The sequence below is a fragment of the Eptesicus fuscus genome, chromosome 22 (assembly GCF_027574615.1).
Source record: "Eptesicus fuscus isolate TK198812 chromosome 22, DD_ASM_mEF_20220401, whole genome shotgun sequence".
Classification (NCBI taxonomy): Eukaryota; Metazoa; Chordata; class Mammalia; order Chiroptera; family Vespertilionidae; genus Eptesicus; species Eptesicus fuscus.
The window spans coordinates 18182377-18202989 of record NC_072494.1 but is presented as its reverse complement, the minus strand read 5'-3'; the positions used below and the strand labels follow the sequence as shown (position 1 = coordinate 18202989).

At 41.4% G+C, this 20613-nt stretch overlaps 1 protein-coding gene across 2 annotated transcripts in view; it reads right to left on the bottom strand.

Annotated features, from left to right (window-relative positions):
• The window catches only part of DNM3 (dynamin 3), a 354491-nt gene extending 336956 nt beyond the window's left edge, over window positions 1-17535 (bottom strand). For both annotated transcript variants that reach the window (XM_054712328.1, XM_008145852.2), the window contains exon 1: window positions 17255-17535. In XM_054712328.1, coding sequence (XP_054568303.1) covers window positions 17255-17415 — 161 coding nt within the window. In that variant the 5' untranslated portion in view covers window positions 17416-17535. The remainder of the gene's footprint in view (window positions 1-17254) is intronic.
• Between the last annotated feature and the right edge of the window lie 3078 nt (window positions 17536-20613).

Sequence of the window (20613 nt, the reverse complement as noted above, 5' to 3'; positions counted from 1 at the left end):
TATTTGAGGCTAAAAGCATGAATAGCCATATTAAAATACAGGGTGTTTAGTGAAATAAAGTAACCATGGTAGGGGCAAAGAGAGGAGGAGTGTTCAAGTACTTAACCAGTAACCATTTCCACAGGCCAGAATTGTATCAAATTTCAAAAGCCCTCGCTTTTGCTGCAAGTCTGTTCCAAGCCTGACCTCCGGCTTGCTTCTCCTCTAGGGAGGCCTCCCCTGCAGTTCTGACTCCTACCCCTGCTCAGACCACTCCCAGCTCCTCCACACACTGTGTGGAGTTCCTGCTGACTTCAAAGGCTGCACTCCATGTGCATTTACACCCATTCAAAACGTTTTAAAATCTTGGCCTTTATTAGAATCTTATATGCACCTAAGCTCTTAAAATAAGGCCTAAAAGCAGCTTTTAAAATAAGACCCTAAAAATACGACTGTGAATGTTTTGATGGTGATATCTACTCCTTCATTATCTACGTGTCCTCTCAGCCAAATGACCATGTAGGCAACCCTGAAGAAATTTGCCAAACACCTACTATGTGACACTTACAATGTGCTGTGCATTCGGACCTTGGGATGCAGGTGATGTGACGCATAGAAGCTTATAAAATAACTAGAGGCCTGGTGCACGAAATTCATGCACAGGTAGAGTCCCTAGGCCTGCCGGCAATCAGGGCCGATCGGGGCCTTCCGGCTGCCAGCCAGGGCCTTCCTTCCCTGGCTGCCAGTTGCTGGCTGGGGCCTTCCTTCATTCCACGTCACTCCCTGGTGGTCAGCACATGTCATAGCAAGCTATTGAACTCCCGGTCTCCAGGTCGAACTCCCGAGGGGACACTTTGCATATTAGCCTTTTATATATACAGATAGATGGAGCATATAAAATAAGTCATATTTAGGAGGTCAATAAGACCTATTTAAAAAATACAAGTGAAGGCTTTAAAAAAAAAAAACATAAACAAAAGTAAAATCCATTTAAGCTGAGCAATTAGAAAGGTTTCGTAGGAGCCCAACTGCTGTGGCTCATCAGTTGAGCATCAACCTATGAACCTTGAGGTTACAGTTCAATTACCGGTCAGGGCACATGCCAGGGTTGCAGGCTTGATGATTCTCTCTCATCACTGATGTTTCTATCTCCCTCTCCATTCCTCTCTGAAATCAATAAAATATATATATTTTTTTAAAAAAAGAAAAAGAAAGGCTTAGTAGGAGAAGTAATATGTGAATATCAGCTTACCAGTTCTTCTGACTACTCTGTGAGATCTTTGAGAGAGAGGGTAATTGTTCTCATCTTTGAATCCGCAATAGCTAGCTTGCAAAGTTTTAACAAATTGAAATATAACGAGATGGAGGAAGCAGTATGGGCAATGACACAAGGGTTAGAAAGCACAAGGGCCTATGTACCAAGAGGTCCCCAGTTCAATTCCCAGTCAGGGCACATGCCCAGGTTGTGGGCTTGATCCCTAGCAGGGGGCATGCAGGCAGCAGCCAATCAATGTTGACGCATCAATGTTTCTACATCTCGCACCCCCCTCTCTAAAATAAATAAAAACTCTTTTTTTAAGTATAAGGAATGTTCCAGAAAATGGTACCTTTGGTGGGTGAGAGAGGGGGATGGAAGACATGCAGAAAGTAACTGGTGGCCAGATGGTGGAAAACTTTAATGTGATGCCAAGAAGTTAGGATTATATCATGTAAGAAAAGGGAGTGACGATGAAGTTGTGCCTTAATCGAACTCTTGCAAAAGTATTTAAGATGGTTTAGACAGCAGTTGACACTGGAGAAGAGAGGCTCTTAGAGAAGCAATTTCTATAGACAGAAAAGAGGGAAGTGAGTTCTGAACTGGGCAATAGCTACAGACATGGAAAAGCACCTCTGAGAGAAAAGAAATCACTGACGTGGAACTCACAAAACTTGGCAGGTGTGGGAAGAGGAGAGTTGAGGAAAATACAAAAGTTTCCAGGTTTGTTGATTATGAGAACACAGGAAATGAGCCTCCTGATGAATCTATTAATAAAAGTCTGAGCACTTAAGCTGAAATCTCAGCATGCATCAGAAAATGTGGGAATGGGATCCAGGCTCCAGATCCCAGAGTCACCTGCCCAGCTGAACCCTGATGCTGGGTGAGATCACAGAGGAAGGAAGCGATTATTGGTTGTTATCAAACATGAGGAATTGTTTTTGACACAGCTCTAGAGGAAATGGTATAAGTATGAATGTTTCTTCTTTCTGATAACAAATATTTCACTTCCCCCCTGACTACCAGGGAGCTCACATGTGTTCAGCTTCACACATGATAATCTTCATGTGTGAAATTTTTTATTCTCCATTTCTTGGTCTTATCTTAGTTACTTCTTTTTCTTGGCCCTGCCTCTGCACTTCTCTTTTACTTCATTGTTTCATGTTACGTGTCCAACTCCTCCAAAGTCATTTGTAAAAAAATAAATGAATAAATAAATATGGTTTGTAGAAAATCACCTCAAATCCTCTGTGGGAAAGCAGGTTGTAAATAAATTTAAACTTTAAAAAATGGCTTCATTTGCAGGGACAATAGCTAACTTCTTATGAATTACAGGAATGTTTCTCTCCAACTAACAAAACCTCCTAGATTTTAAGTGTCTGTGTTTTAAAAGGCAAATTAAAGAATGTTTAATTTAATTATAAAACAACTTACCCTCACACAAAGATTCTCTCTAAATTAGAATCTTAAACTACATGATAAGAAAAAAATTTTTCAAGCAAGAATTATAAACTTTTGGCAAGCAAAATCTGAAAATTAAAGCATCTCTAATATAATATAATAATACAAAGCCTTAAGAAAACATGATTTAGCCAAAACCGGTTTGGCTCAGTGGATAGAGCATTGGTCTGCGGACTGAAAGGTCCCAGGTTCGATTCCGGTCAAGGGCATGTACGTTGGTTGCGGGCACATCCCCGGTAGGGGTTGTGCAGGAGGCAGCTGGTCGATGTTTCTCTCTCATCGATGTTTCTAGCTCTCTATCCCTCTTCCTTCCTCTCTGTAAAAAAATCAATAAAATATATTTTTTAAAAAGAAAAAAAAAGAAGACATGATTTATAAATATACCATTTATATTCCATTTTTTAGAGAAGCTACTGAATAAAACAGGCCACGCAATGACAATTCAACAATAAATGCCATATCCCAGTCCAAAGAGGTGCCTGCTGTGTGTGTGTGTGTGTGTGTATATATATATATATATATATATATATATATATATATATATTATGTATACAAACTATGATTTCTTTGTGCTTTTCTCGGTTCCAGTCTAATAGGAAAGCCCCTTTTCCAAGCTCAGGGCCTCCACTCAACACTATGTTTCCACAAATCCCGTCTGTTCTATAGACAACTGGGAGTCTGTCCTCTACCCTGGCAAGCCTTATCATGAGCTGTTTGCTCCTTTTAACCAGTTACCAGGTCTTGTCCTCACTGCCACAGCCCCTTCATGCTGGGACATCAGGAGGCCTTACTGAAAAATAGGCAGGGTAGATCCGAACAGACATACTTTCCTTCTACATCTAATGTTTTCTTCTATTCACCCACCCACGGGTCCCAACCAGGAAACCTACAAGTTGTTGTGAAGAAATACTACCTTTTAGAAAAACAGTATTCCGTTACAGGTCTTCATAATTTGTCTTTAATAGTATGCCAAGGAAATGTAGTCTTTTAAATCAAGCAGGTGTCCTGGTGACCCGCGCAACGGAGATGATCTCTTAGGCATGTTTTGCTACATATAAATCTTGGCTTAAGCACTATTTAGCAAACTATCACTTATTGAGGAGTCAATGTACTAGACATTTAAAAGCCACTTTTAAGGCTTTGTAAAAGGAATTGTATATTATCTCCATTCTGCAAATGACGAAACAAACTCAGAAAGCCACATACGTTCAAAGGCTTTTGGCTTTTTGTGCACACACTACCTCTGGGTAATTCTGTGTTCAAAGAGCTAAGAGTGCAACGCAGCTCTGAGCACCTCCCGTCTTTCAACATACATCAGTGAATCGCTTCTACCTGTGGGCTCAGCTTCCAAGAAGAGATGATAGCTGTGTCTTGAAATGTAAGTACAGTTAGGCAGACAAAGGAGAACCGAAGAGCCTTCCAGGTAGAGGAGAACACGTGTTAAGTCCTGGGGACATGAAAGGGCTTAATACATGCTAGGAACTGAGTAGTTCAGCAGGACTAAATACTCGGTGCACGGTGCACGGTGAGGGTGGGGGAGAAGGGAGGCAGATGGCGGATGTGAAGAAAACAGCACGTCACGCGAAGAAGCTGGCTAACAGGGACGTTAGCAGCAGAGTGGCTTTATTTTACAAAGTGCACATAACTGTTTTTGACTCACCTAAAGGGCAATTTCATGTCCATTTGGAATATATTTCTCTACTGAGCTCACGCTCCCATTTCCTCAGATATTCTCCACTCACCTTTTCCTCTTTCTTTCTGTTCCTCCCTCTCCATCACCTCATCAGATTGGAGCTCCCCTATTATCTCCCTCTCCCACCCCCCAGCAACTCTCTGTGCCTCTCATGTCTGTACCAGCTGCTTGGCGCTTCTGTGACAATGAAGGAGGTGTTCATCTCCTCCTGTAAGAGGTCCTCCACCCACTGACCTCTGGATCTCATCCCACTGCATGTTTTCGCGTCTATCCTGCCTCTCTCCTGCCTCTCCTGTATCATCTCCCGGATCATTCCCACTAGCAAACAAAAGTGCTCTAATATCTCCCATGAAAAAAGTACCCGCCTTTGGCCCTAGATCCTCTTCCAACTTCTCAGAAGAGCTGTCTGCACACTGTCCCCACTTACTTCTCATTCCTTCTCGACTCCCGCCAGGTGGGATTCAAGTTGAAGCTCCTACCACTCCAATAAACCTGCTCTTTTCTCTCAATTTTAAACAGCCTCTTAAAAGCTTCAAATCACTAAATCAATTATGTTTTTAAATTTAAGTTTAAAGTAATTAAGCCCTGGCCGGTGTGGCTCAGTTGGTTGGAGCGTCATCCTGTGTGCCAAAGGGTGGTGGGTTCAGGTCCTGGTTGGGCATTAAAGGAAGCAACCAATCCATGTTTCTCTCTCTCTCTCTCTCCATACCTCTCTTTAAAAATAAGTAAAAATATTTTAATCAATTAATTGATTACTAAAACTTTGTGTTTTAGATAAAATAAAGTAATTAAAATGACATAAAATTGAAAATTCCATTTCCAGGATCATTAACCATAGTAGCCACATGGGGTTGGGACCAGTGTCTTAAACATCACTGACTTACCATGATATTTTTATATATAAATCACATTATGCCACTCCCCTGATTAAAATCCTTCCCTCAGTTCCTTACTGTTGTGCTCTGGACAAAATTTAAATTATTTTTTAATAGTCACCCAAATATAGGTTTAGAGAGAGAAAAGGAAAGGGAGAGAGAGAGAAATATCAATTGGTTGCCTCTCATACACACCCCATCTTTTGGTATACGGGGACACTCCAACCACTGGCCAGGGCTAAACTGTTTTTGACAAAACCTACCTAAACTACCTTTGGCTAACCTTCTTTGTCATACTTTTTCCTTCTCCCCATGGGCTCCAGGGACACAGACGTACCTTAAGTTCCTCCAATACCCAGCTGTTTGACACCCCAGAGCCTCAGTGTCTACTGTTCCTGGAATGCTTTACCCTAGCTCTCCCTGTGGCTCATCCCTTGTCCTTTGGCTGATCAGAGATGGGCTTCCCTGACCAACCTATAAATACATCCCCTCTATCATGCTCCATCACCATGTCCTGACCATTTCTGTAACAGCATCCATACTTCCTTACACATTTATTATTTATTATTGGTCTTTTCACTGGACTGCAAGCTCCACACTGACAGGGAGTGTGCCTGCTCACTTATTAATGTCCATTTGCTGCTCAAGGCAGTGTCTGGCACACACTGAGTGTCCAATAAACAGCATCATATGCTGCGGATAAATCAGGTATGACAAATGCTGAAACCTCTCCATTATATTTGTTGAGTCATTCATTCGAGATTTATTCAGGAGGTACTAGGGTCTACGAGTGAAAATAAACAAACAGAATCTGCCCTCAAGAAGCTCACAATTTAATGGTAGAAGTTGATAATTTCATATACTGCAATAAGTATACTATTAAAGAACTGCTCAGAGTTATGAGTGCCCAGAAGAGGAACAGGAACCTAGGAAAGATGAGAGAGTGGAAGGTCACTGAGGCTTCCAGGAGGTGAAGAGAACTGACTTAAAGATAACAGGAGTTAATCTGGTGAAGGATCATAATATTTATTATTCCTATACAGGGATCTACGTGAAAAGGCAAAGAGACATAAAAGAGCGTGGTGAATGTGTGCAGGGTATAAAATACAGTTGAATAAGAGAATAACAGATAGCCCTACCAGTGGTCGGCAAACTCATTAGTCAACAGAGCCAAATATTAACAATACAACGATTGAAATTTCTTTTGAGAGCCAAATTTTTTAAACTTAAACTTCTTCTAACGCCACTTCTTCAAAATAGACTCGCCCAGGCCGTGGTATTTTATGGAAGAGCCACACTCAAGGGGCCAAAGAGCCGCATGTGGCTCGCGAGCCGCAGTTTGCCGACCACGGCCCTAACCGGTTTGGCTCAGTGGATAGAGCGTCGGCCTGCGAACTCAAGGGTCCCAGATTCGATTCCAATCAAGGGCATGTACCTTGGTTGCGGGCACACACCCAGCAGGGAGTGTGCAGGAGGCAGCTGATAGATGTTTCTCTCTCATCGATGTTTCTAACTCTCTATCCCTCTCCCTTCCTCTCTGTAAAAAATCAATAAATATATATATATATTTTTTTTTTAAAGAGTAAAGTTTTTAAAAAGAAAAAAAGAGAGAGAGAATAACAGATAAGCTAGAAGGCTAGGCCACACAGGGCCTTTCTGCCACGCCAAGAAGGTTAGATTCTGTGCTGTTGGCATCAGGAAAAGTTTTCACCAAGAGAGTGACATCATTTTAATTCCCTATCAATCATCCTGTGGCTGTGTGGAAGGTAGACTGGAGGGTTACAGATGGGGAAAACATTAAGCCTATAGCTATAGTCCAGAAGATGGATGATGACAACTTGAACTCACTCGGTGGTTGCAGGAATTCAGCACGAATGATCAATTTCAGAAATACTTAGGAAGTAAATTGAGCTGTTCCAAGATCGTCGGTGACCTTGGCGAGGGTAGCTTCAGTGTGTTGGTGGGGAAGGAAAACATTTCACAGCTGCAGAAATAACAGGAATTGTGGAAGTGGTGATTGGCAGTTTCCAAATCTGGCTACTTATCAGAAGCACCAGGGGAGCTTTTGAAAAACTATGGCTAAACTCCAGAGCCACTGAGTCAGTCTCCATAAGCAGAGCCCAGGAACCCTTATGTTGACCAAGTTCCTCAGGTAGATCTTACAGAAATATTCACATATTTGCTTTGGAGGAATAAAAAAATGAAGGCACATGGGCTAAGAGCATTAGTTTATCAAACACAGATAAATTTTATCTCAGAAGTTTGAAAAATAAATCTCTTACTAAAAGCCAGGATCTTCACTTCCAGTACAAACCCATCTTAAGTCAACAATTTAATTAGTAAAAACTCAATAACAATTAAATACCCAAAACAGAATTGTGCAAGAGACTGTGGGGAATACCAACAAAGAATCTGGAGTCTGCCTCAGGGGCCCAAAACGAATTTAAATCAATCAGAAATTCTGCAGTGCCAAACTGTGTGGAATCAACCCTAAGCCATCAGGGGTCACAGAAGGCTGCCATCTGTGACCACTGTGCCTCTGGCCCTGTCTCAAAGTATCGAATTCTTATTCTTGAAAGTTCATTCCAAATCCTATCTCCTTCGGGAAATCTTCCCTCTCTATAGAGGGATGTGCTCTTTTCTCTTGATTGTCTAAAACTCTCTGTACTTCTAAAGGCACCTGTAAGGTTCTAGACACAATCTCCAACTTGTGTGTTGGAAGGGATTCCTCACACATCCAAGCAATTCTCAGATACCCACTGGGTGTCCTACAATTCAACTCAGTTCTGAGGCTACCTGGGGTTAGTATCAGATTCCACAGGTTAAGGGCTCAGTCCCACAAGACTGCCCCCCAGACACACACACATTTCAGATTCCATTCCCAAGTCCAGGTTGTTACCAGTGTGCCTGACTGTCAGGCTACAGATTGAAGGTTCCAATGACCCCCTCCTTGTGTTCCACTAATTTGTTCATGGTTCACAGAACTCAGAGAAATATTATACTTACTAGATTTCAGGTTTATCATAAAAGAGATAGCTCAGAAACAGCCAGATGGAAGAGATGCACAAGGCCAGGTTTGGGGAAGGGACACAGAGCTTCCATGCCCTCTTCAGGTGCGTCACTGTCCCCATATCTCCAAGTTCACCAGCTCTTGGAGCTCTGTACTTTAGGGCTTTTAAAGAGGCTTCCTTGTGAAGCATTATTGATTAAATCACTGACCTTCGATAATTGGGATCAATCTCCCCCTTTCCCCTCCCCCAAGATGGAGGGGGTGAGGGGAGGGGCCTGAAAGCTTCATCCCTCTAATCACATGGTTAGCTACTCTGGTGATCCAGCCCCATCCTTAGTAGACCTAGGGACATCCAAAACTCACCTCCTTAATATAACAAAAGACACCTTTATGCTATCAACACTAAGGAAAGTCCAAGGGTTTGAGGAGCTGTGAACAGGAACCTGGGATGAAGACCAAATATATGTTTCTTATAAATCACAATATTGCAGCCATCAATTATTGAATGTATATTGTGGGCCATATGCTTTACATCATTTTACTGAGAACTCACACGCACATAAAAAACTAGGTCTGTATTATTATCTCCATACTGCAGATGATAAAATTAATGCCTCACTGCGGAGCCTTCCTACCAGCAAGAGTCGAGGTGGGCCTGAAACGCTAGTCAGCAAAGCCTGCATTCTCACACCAGGGTACGATGACTCCTTTTCAAATATTGGCCTTTTCAGAATCTAACAAAACAAATATCTTAAGTAAGATTAGTCACCCATCAATTACTTATATAAATGAATTAGTCTTTTCAATTCCAAGCTACTTAAATGATAGACAATGAGACCCTTCAGAATCCCTACCCACTCCTAAAAAGTATGTATGTGTTATTCACCGTATATCATGACCTTGAAGTAATGGGAAATGAAAATGAGACACCGTCACAAGGGAGCACTGAGGCATCCACTGTAAACTAAAAAGACAGCATTTCCAGCAGGAATGATAGAGAAAAACAAGACCCAAAGCAATCCTACATCTCCATATAATTCGTGAATTAAATATAGCATCCTTTACCTCAATAACTAGGCTTGCCTTTGTTATCCATTTTTTTACATTAAGTATTGAACACAATATAATGCTTGTTGAAATTAATTGTTTAAAAATACTATTTTTGGTTAACCCTCATCCAAGGATTTTTCCCATTGATTTTTGGAGAGAATGGAAGAGAGAGAGGGAGGAAGGGAAGGAGAGAGAGAGAGGGGAGAGAGAGAGAGAGAGAGAGAGAGAGAGAGAGAGAGAGAGAGAGAAAGAGAGAAACATCAATGTGAGAAACTCACAGGTTGGCCCCCTCCCATACACGCCCTGACCAGGGCTGGGGATGGAACTTGTTACCCAGGTACGTGCCCTTGATCAGGAATCGAACAAGAGATCTTTTGGTATGAAGGCTGATGTGCTAACCACTGAGATATACCAGCCAGAGCTTAATTGTTAAAATTTCTACATTGATGGGCCTTACTCTAAGAATACAAGCCCAAAAAAGTAAAAATATGAAACAGGCAAACTGAAGGGTAAGAATTTGCTACCTAAATATATATTTTATTTTACCAAGAGTTCACCCACTTCTTTAAATAGTAACCTTCCCATTTATACAATTTATTTCTATACAACTTTTCAGAAGCTTTCCTTGGTTTAAGCTAGGCCTATCAATTACCATCCCACGCACATCTTTCTAGAGATGCCCACATGGTAGGAAAATATTAACATCCACTATTTCATTTAATCTTTTCCTGGGTCCATCTGTTCCCTGAACGTCACAATTTACTCTAGAGTATATTATCTCACCCAAATGAACTGGTCTAAGCCTGAGAAAAACCCTGCTCCCTGTCTCCTTCCACTATGGCACATGGGAAAAAACAAAAATGTCACTGCTGGTCTGCTTTCCAGAAAAGTAATAGAGGGGGATTATCAAGGGGATGAAAGGTTGGTCCCACGGAAGTGAACGGAGGAGGCCAAATTGAGGGTGAGAGGGAGGCACTTTAAAACAATAAGAGGATGAAGAGAAGATGAAGAATTGACCCAGGGCTCCCAGTTCTGAACACCAAGTTCCAAACTCGGCTCCTGATTCTGGTCTTGACCTTGGGCAAATCTCTTGGTTCTCTGTATCCTAATGTAGCTCCAGGAAGTTAGCAAAAATTATGCCAGAAGAAAGCGTCTTACAGAACCTAGTGAAATGCCAGTCCTTACTACTGATAAAAGAAAAGCTAAGCTACCTGTAACAACAATAAAATTAAAAAATCACCAACGTAGTATTAATAAACCCTCTAATTTGTTGGAATCGTGATTAACTCAAGAAATGCAAATCATTTAAGGTCAATCCTCTGCCTCTAACGTTCCCTCTTTCTAAATAACACATTCCATCTCAGATTTGACTTTTGAACAGTTTCCCTGATATTTTGTCTTCAGTTACTACACTATTTTAAATAAATGCCTTATCCTTTTTCTTTTTTCTTTTTTTTTTTATCCTCTTCCCAGGATATTTTTCCACTGATTTTTAGAAAGAGTGAAAGAGAGAAGAAAAGACAGAGAGAAATATCAATGTGAGAGAAACACACTGATTGGTTGCCTCCTGCAAGCACCTGACCAGGGCCGGGGGAGGAGTCTGCAACCGAGGTTCTTGCCCTTGACCAGAATTGAACCCGGGACCATTCAGTCCGAAGGCTTACGCTCTAGCCACTGAGCCAAACTGGCTAGGGCTAAATGCCTTATTCTTAAAAAAAAAAAAAAAAAAAGTAGAATTTCATTACTCTCACGTATTAATGCCTTGAGGTCCTTTCAGAGCAGTTGATCCGATGCATCTCACTCTCAATTAGCCTCTACTACACCTAGTTATACTTTTAATCTCTCCAACCTCTTTTCTTTCCTGCTTCTCTTCTCCTGGGTCCTCTCCAATACACAGTATCTCTTTGTGATAAAGTAACGGTCTAAATTCAATGCCTTGTTGTCAAGTCAGACACAGATCACCACCTCCCTGCTTTGACATTGATACTTCAGTACATGCAGCCTTGAGCTAGAATGATACTGGCTGCCAAATGACATTGGAAACTCATATATTGTCTACTTTCCACCCATATCCCAATTCAGTTTCAGAACTGTAATTTTTCTGGCTTGTTTTCTTTTTTTGTAAAAATAAAATGACAGAGTTTAAATTATTTTGTCCCAACTAGTTTGCATTATACCCAACTGCCTTAATTTTATGAACTCATTTGACAATTGTGGTCTCATACCTTAGGATGTCAGTTTATTAGTTTACTTCCGTGTGTGTGTGTGTGTGTGTGTGTGTGTGTGTGTGTGTGTGTGTGTAAAATCGCATTTGCAATTAGAGAACTCTTATCTCTTGAATTTTTAAATACTCTCATATTGGGAGAGAAAGGGGGAGAGAGAACAACATTAATTTGTTGTTCCACTTATGTATGCATCCATTGTTTGCTTCTTGTATGTGCCCTAACTAGGGATCAAACCCGTAACCTTGGTATATCAGGACAACACTCTAACCAACTGAGCTACCCGGCCAGGGCCTATATTTTTATCCAGTATACTTAGAACTCAATAAATGTATGGTCATTTACTTTCCTTCCCATGTTTCTCAACAGTACCAATAGGAGTCATGTCCAAGGCTAAATCCCAGCTTGTCCATTTACTAGTCATGATCCTTCCCAAATTACTTGTTTCTCTAATCAGAAGTTTCCTGCCCTATTGACAGGTATGTGAAAACAGGTAAGGTAAGGAAGGCATGGAAAGTGTGGAACAGTGTCCATGCCTGCCACCCAGTAAGTGAAGTAAACACATTCACATCTAAATTCATCCAATGGTATCCAAATACTGACCCCCTTCTTCCTTCCACTTTATAGAAATGTGTTTCATATCACTTTATGCATTCGATTTATGTTCAAATTAATGCTGAGAGTATGAGAAATTGCAAAGCAGACTTAGAGGTAGGCATTCTATACAGTACACTAGCTTGGAGCTCTCTTGTCTTGGCTCTGGTGGGAGAGGAAAAAAATCATCTATTTCTTTTAGTTGTTTGTAGTCCTCTCTTAAAATTAAATAAAACATAATAATAAGTAAGCCATCATAATTTAACTCCACTTGTTAGCCCTAGCAAAAGGTACTACCTACAAAAAAAAAAAAAAAAAAAAACCACACTAATATATTAAATGTGTGTTCCATTGGTAGAGAACCCAATAGCCTACCTTCAGCATAGCTAACTATTAGGTTTCCATTCCTCCAGAGTTCTGAATGACTGCCTGCCCAACTTCATTCTTAAAGAAGTTAATCAAGTCCGTTTGTTTTTTTTAATATCTGTTTATCATAAGTAAATTCTAAAACAAAGATATCCTATCCAAGACAGTTCATTTAATTGTATTGCTTCTTGGATGTTAATTTTAAAAATTAAGTTGATTGTGGTAGTTAAATCCAACTACAAATTTGTGATAGCCTAGAAGTATGTTATGTGATGTTAATTCAACAAAAATATCTTCGTAATTCCAGGTTTTAGCAATTTATTGTTGGATTTTAAAGTTCATGTTTCTGATACTTTATTTAAATAGACTCTTGGGAACCATGAAGTATGATTTTCAACAATTATCACATTTTAATTGACATCACCCATTTATCTAATAACTTTAATGCTTGGAAGCCATTTGTTGAGAAATATTCACTGATTCGAATGTTTTGATATTTAAAAAAAAATTTAAAAAAAATAAAAAATCTTTTCCCTCAATACAAACCTATTTCTGAATTAAGAAGTTTTACTGATATTGATGCTTCGTACCTAATCTCATTTGCAATTAGAGAACTCTCACCTCTTCAATTTTTAAATACTCTCTTGAAATCAAAGGATTTAAGAATAGATTAGTGTCTATATATAAGTTATATAACTGACTTGGATTTTTTTAAAATTATCTGGTCATGTCCATTCAACAACAGCACCAAATGGCTCACTTTTGAAGTTCTCCCACAAAACAACTTAATTTGATAATCAACAAATCCATCTTTAGAAACCTCACAATTAAATACATATACATTATTTGACATTTCCACATTGAAATGATCTCCCCTCAACATAGTAATTTTTAAAAATCTTTTATTTGGTCCCCAGAAATCACAAAACCTATTCTTTTTGTGCAAAATTGAAAGTCTATTTACCAGTCAGGCTAGAGTCAAATAATGTAGACTCCTCTGTCTAGATAATTAGCGTCAAAGAACTAATGTTCTAACAAGCATATCATTAAAAAACATTTGCACATTAGCAACTAGTACAGTTTTCACTTAACATCTCTATAAACAAGTTATATGTACTCTAAACACACAGTTAAATAAACAACCCAATTACATTCTAGAGCTCCCTTCAAGGATGTCTAATATATTAAAGAAATATATGTTCTAACTAACGTTGCTTTCACCTAAAATCCTCTGTGAAATGAGTCATGGTAGACATACATAAATAAATGTAAATAAAAGTATTAATGTAGCAGCTTCTTATTTATTTAGGTGGTACTTTTAAGTGTGATCAAAAAATAAGTTAAAAGCATTTATCAGAGACATTGGAGAGTCTCAATATGGCAGGGCAAAGTGGCACTCAGGTTTCAGAAAATATGTACAGAGCCCAGACACCTCAGGTTGAATCCTAGCACTACTATTTTTATGTTAAATTAGCCTTTACCAAGTTACTCAAACTCTCCAAATCCCAATTTCCTCTTCTGTAAAGCAGGACTCATAAGAGTACCTTTCTCTTTGGGGTTTTATGAGGATTAAATAAGATTATCCTTGTAAAAGTACCTAGACTAGCACAAGATGCTTACATAGCAAACAATAAATGTCAAGTATCATCATCATCAACATCTCACTGTGCTGTAAAAAGAAAAAACTGGATGTAAAGATAGTTGAATAAGTTCAATTCTTCTGTACACAAACCAGACCAATGGACAGACCTCAAGCCAGTAAGTGAACCTCCATATTCAGATCGAGTCTCAACTCCTATTCAAAAGCTGCCTCTCACTGCCAGCATATATCTCATCTGAACAACCAAAAGAACAATCTGGTTACTCATACTATATCACATTAATATGTAAATGCATCACTTCAGCAAGAAAAATCACAAACAAGTAGTTCATTCATGCCTCATTTTAGTCATGACAATCCAAACTTGTCACCCAAAAATTAAATTTTACAGCTACAGTTAAATGAAGTAAACACATTCACATCCAAATTCATTCAATGGTGTCAAAAAGGATCAACATAAAGAAACAATCCGAGAGGAGAAGAAGGATTAGTCCACTAAGCATGGATTGTCAAATACTGAGGAGAAAATGCATCATTATTTGAAAAGCATAAATGATATACAAACACTATTGATTTACACAAACAATGGCCCCTTGTTTTATGATTACATTCAATAACTGCACATAGTCAGTCTTAAAATGAAAACTGCACAAAGGTCAGTCTTAAACACATGTGAAAGAGGAAAGTTCCATCCTCAAAGGAAAGGACCTTATCTTTAGTGCATAATTTCTGGATAATAGAAAGATAAAAGGTTATAGTAGAATACGAGTAGTTTTTTCTGCCTATGATGAATTTCTTAAAAGAGAGAACTCGTTTTCCCCTAAAGTTGGTTTATAATTAGAAATTAGATTCCTCAATAATTCAATGACTGAAACCTTTCCTAAAACCAAATGACCTTTTTAATTAAATGTTCTCCTATTATATAGGCTCTGCTAGGCAGGCATCATCTCTACAGATAATAAACCCTTTATGTATGTATTAAATGAGCTTTTCCCTCTATGTCCATCCTTTTCTTTTATTTGACATTCTAACAGTAATTAATTATTGGTAAAAGTTTAAAAGTATAACAAATTACTAATGTATTCAAGTAAATGTTCTGATTTGCATAATATTTATAATGTCCCCATTTTTCATTCTATCATGAAAATGTTCAAACTAAAGTATTTTACTCTTCCATATCTCTTTTTTAAAATTCTCATTTCAAAAGAATATAGCTAGTGAGGGGAAATCTGTACAATTTTACTATGGCATTAAGAAGTAGGTTAGGATTTGACAACCTAAAGAACAGAATGAATATGTACATAAAATTGACATTAGATTTAAAAGCTCTTGCCACAAACACTGTATTTATAATTGTTTAATTATAATTGTGGCTCATCCAAGTAAATGTATGAAAGATGCATAAAAATATGGTGATTGCATTTGAATTACTTACAATTTTAATCTTTAAGTAACTGTCTAAAACCCAAAAGTAGTTAAATTACTGTTAAGACATTATGTCAAATGCTCTGGAGTATGTAAACCCCAAAATACATTGTCATCAAACCTCACTTTCCCTAAGGGTACCACTTTCTATTTAGTGAATTTCATTAGCAATAAATCAAAGAAAGTAAAGACCCTTAAGTATGTGACTGTTACGTGTATGTGTGAAATACATATTCCTCCAACACTTCGTCATGACTATGATGACATAGGCAAAATGCTTTACCATCATTCAAAATAAATGATAAAACCAAGACAAAGTGATTAAGTAACTTATTAAAAAATACCAGCCAATTGTTGGCAATTTTAGTTTTTTATTAGGCTTCTTGGCTTTCTAGTTCGGGGGTGGGGGGTGCAAAATAGAGAACCATCTGAGAGATAGAGCATCATCTGAGAGAATAGGAAAGGCACGTTATGGATACTGATAGTCCCAAAGGAGGTGTGGGAATATCTAAATCTTACACATCACCAAACACTAACAACAACAAAAAGGAACAGGAACAGGAGGACCCTTCTGAATCCCAAATCACTAACCTGACAAATAAAAAGAGTGAAGTACAATTTCTGGAAACTCCCCCCTCCGGCCCACTCTCTCGGCTGTTTCCACCTGGAAACAAATTTCAGCTTTCATAATGCTTTTTAAATGGGCTTTTCTTAGCAAATGTCTGCACTCCTTAGGCAAGGCCCCTTAAAGTAACTTAATCCCGCCTGAATTGCTCGGTGGAAGAAATGTTGATTCCCAATTCAAAATAAATCCCTTAGCTTTTTCTGTATGAAGAGTGACGAAAAAACTCCTAGCTGTAATTTAGATGCAGCCTGTTATCTTGAAGATTCGCAGGCCCAATCTCAGCTTAGGGAAGGGAAGTGATGCTGGGGGAGGGGGCGCAGAGAGAGGGCGAGAAAGATGCTGGTCAGTTCCGAGATGATGCAGGAATGACAAGGCACCTGGGCAACCCAGGTCCACGTCCCCGTTCCCCTCCTCCCCCCCCACTCCCCACCCCGGCTCAGAGTCTGCGCCTCGGTTTCTCTGGCATAGGCCTGGAGCTGTGAATTAGGTGCTCAGGCAAACACACCACCTTTTATTCTGGACTCCCTGGGAGGAGAATGGTGGGGAAGTGTCGCTGGATAAAGCTGCACCACAACAAACGAGGTCTTTCTCCTCGCACCCCGCCTCCCCATGCCAGGGGCAGGCGACGACTGTCTCGAACAGTAGACACAGCTGAGAGAAGCAGAGAAGCAGGGCGGGTAGCGGGGCATCTCCACGCGGAGGCGGGGAGGGGGGCGGGGATGAACCCCACAGCCCTGCGAGCCCCTCCGGGAGGCTGGTGGGAAAGGAGGAGATGTGGAGCCGGGAACCGGCGGCAGGGCACTGGCTGCCCAGGGCTGGCGTGCGCGCTGCCGGGGGAAGTCCATCCTGGGGCGGACCCCCCCACACACACCCCGGGCGGAGGACGCGGAGGAAATGGCTTTGTATTGCAGGATGAAAGGCAGACAGGAGGGCCACCAGGCGTGGCGGGGCGAGGGAGCGAGGGGTTCCCCCCCCCGCAGCCATACGACCCCACCCGCGCCCCGGCACCACTGTCCCCCTCCATTCCACCGCAGCCCCCCACCCCCACCCCAGGCTCCAAGGGCCAGGGCAGGTAGCCACCTCTGCACCCTGCACTCACCTGCCCACGAAGTTCTCCAGCACCGAGCTCTTGCCGGCGCTCTGGCCGCCCACCACGGCAATCTGCGGCAGCTCCAGCAGGCAGCTCTGCCCCAGCGCCGAGAAGGCGTCCTGCAGACGGTTCACCAGCGGGATCAGCTCCTCCATCTCCCGGTTCCCCATCCTGCCTGCACCGCCGCCGGCTGCCCGCGGGTCTCTGCTGGTCTCGGCTTCCTGGCCAGGAGCCGGGCCGCGTGGGGTTCAGTCAATGGGGTTCAGTCAGCCCGGTCCAGCGCCCACGTCGGATCCCGGATCCCGCCGCCCTGCCCGCTGGCCCGCCGCTGGGCTCCTGACAGCTAACAGCCCGCAGCGCGCCTGCGCAGGCATGGAGGGCGTGGCCTGGTTCCCAGACCGCCCCGCCCGGTGGCAGCCCCGCCCCAGGGTTCCCAGACAGCGCGCACGCACTGCCTCCCAGCTGCGGCCAGATGCCTCCGCCTCCACCTCCGCCTTCCGCTGAGCAGAGTTACAGCCCTGGGTCAGCACCCAATCAGCAGCAGCCGGCGACACTGCTCCCTTTCAGCAACTGCACAGCCAAAGTCCAGGGGAAAGCTCTGCCACCGCTAACGACTCAGTACTGTCACCATCATCACCACCACCACCAGTCATCAGTGCCCCACCTCCAGAGGACAATTCCCCAAAGGATATCTCATGTTCTCACGCTCTGCTCCAGAACCCGAATCTTACCGGGGAGGTGGCCTGTTGGAATCTAAATTCTCCTATCTGACATCCATTTCAGGCCCTGCGTAGTCTGACTCCACCTAATGATTCAACTTTGATGACTCCATCCGCCCCGCCCGCCCAAGCTAAAGTGGAGTCTGTAGTGCTTCCCCCTCTCCGCTCTCCCGCTCCCATCTACCAAGCTCAAGCTGTCCTTGGCTACTCCTCACACCATTCCTCCTCCCAATCCACCCCCTTCTATAAGGTCCATCAATAACCATTATCATGTACTCTGCACCCATTCAGTTAAATTAAGCAAATGGAGAAGACTTGCCTTTGGGTCCTGTGTCTGATGATGGGAGACACAAAGATAAATGGACATGTTTTTCTTAGTCTCCTTAGAAAATACCTCTTTTCAAATATCCGTAATTGTCAGGATTTCATTCATGGGCCTTGCCTTGTCTCATGCGTTATGCCTTTCCCAGTCATGCCAGAGGGAGATGTGACTAAAGAAGAGTGGTCACATGGTACAACTTGCTGGCTTTGAAGATGGAGAAATGGAGGTCACAAGCCAAGGAATGCAGGCAGCCTCTAGAAATTGGAAAAGGCAAAGCAACAGATTCTCCCCTAGAGCCTCTGAAACTGATAGAACTAAATGACAAGCTCCCTGGAGACAAGATCAATCTTTGTGATTCTCAATGCCCAGCACAGTGATTAGCACTTAAGAAGACCACAGTCCACTGGAGACAGATGTGAGCAAATTATCACAACACAATGTAGTTCCAAGGGCACTATGGACTGAACTGTCTCCTCAAACTTCATATGTTGAAGTCCTAACTCTCAGTGTGGCTATAGTTGGAGTACAGAAATAAGTAAGGTTCAACGGGGTCATAAGGGTGGAGCCCTAATCCAATAGGATTAGTGTCCCTAGAGGAGATACCAGAGCACTATCTCTATCTATCTATCTGTCTATCTGTCTATCTATCTATCTATCTATCTATCTATCTATCTATCTCTTCTCCTGCTCTCTATCACATTTTTTCCACATCACCTTCCTAGCCAGGAAGAAATATCCTAAAGTTTAACAGCCTTTTTCAGGCATGGCTCTCTATCTAAGAAGTTAGAACTTTTTATAAACATATCAAAGCTCTTATATCTAAATGAGTATTTTCCTTCAGGATCATTTTGAGAAGTGACTGATTTATTGCAATAATACTACATTTCACACAATGTCAGTGGAACTCTTCCACTGAAATCAAAAGTCAGTATTCCACAGTCACACATCATTTTAGATTAACAGAATAGTATTCATGTCGAACCCCTACCTCATTCACAGGACTTAGTCAAATAACTTTTAGCTAATTCTAAAAAGTAAACCTAGCCCTATTTGGTTTGGCTCAGGGGATAGAGCGTCGGCCTGCAGACTGAAAGGTCCCAGGTTCCATTCCGGTCAAGGGCATGTACCTTGGTTGCCGGCACATCCCCAGTAGGAGGTGTGCAGGAGGCTGATTGATGTTTCTCTCTCATTGATGTTTCTACCTCTCTATCCCTCTCCCTTCCTCTCTGTAAAAAATCAATAAAATATATTTAAAAAAGGGCTCCTACCTGGGTTGCAGGCTCCTCCCTGGCCCAGGCCCTGGTTGGGGCACGTGCAGGGGCGGGTACAGGAGGCAACCAATCGATGTGTTTCTCCCACATCAATATTTCTCTCTTCCACTCTCTCTGAAAATCAATGGAAAAATAACCTCGGGTGAGGGTTAAAAATAAAATAAAATAAAATTTAAATCTGTACTATGTATTATATATACATATACATATATATTCACATTATATACATATATTTTTAAAATATGCTACAGGCTGAAGGCAAACTCTAAAGAGAGGAGTTAGAAAGTTTTGGAGAAGTGAAGACATCCCTGGAAAAATATTTAACCTTTCAAAGAAGAGCAGCACATGATTGACTATATGAACTCAGGAATTCGTGTGTTTTTTTTAAATTAGTCACATTACTGCAGAATCACATTTCATACCCTTCCCACAGAGCCTAGATCAGTGCTCATCAATACTTACGAGGCAGAACTGAACAGAAACATTAAACATTTGTCATGTCCTCCAGGGTCAGAATCACTGGGTAATAATATTTACTACTTTGTGTACAGGTTAGGACCTATTGAAGTCCTTCAGTTCTTTTTCCAAGGGTTTATCTCATTGATGGGTTTTAGATCTTACTACAAATCAGCTTGTCCTCAGGCATCTTTTGAGTTCTATTAAACCCAGTTGGCATCAATACAGACACACAGACACTCAGTCCTGTAGCCATTGTAGTTGACACATCTCTCGGGGTCCTCTCTCCTTTAGCCTAAAGGGATGATGAGAAAGCAAAGACTCCAAGTTTTATTGCCCATGTTTTTTATCAGCTGTCATCAGGAAGCAAAATAACTCAGGAAGAACACTCCAGTCTCCTACCCCTATCACTTCTGTCAATTTGAGATCCGACAGATGGAAACTCACCAGTAGTCTCATGGAAGCATAGCTAAATCCACACACAGGAAATGCCAATGCCAAGTTTACCTTGTGAATAGAGAAGGGTTAGGAAGAACTCTCTACATCACTTAAGTCTGATGTGGCAGCCAGCTTGTGTTTCCAGATATGGAGTAGGTATAG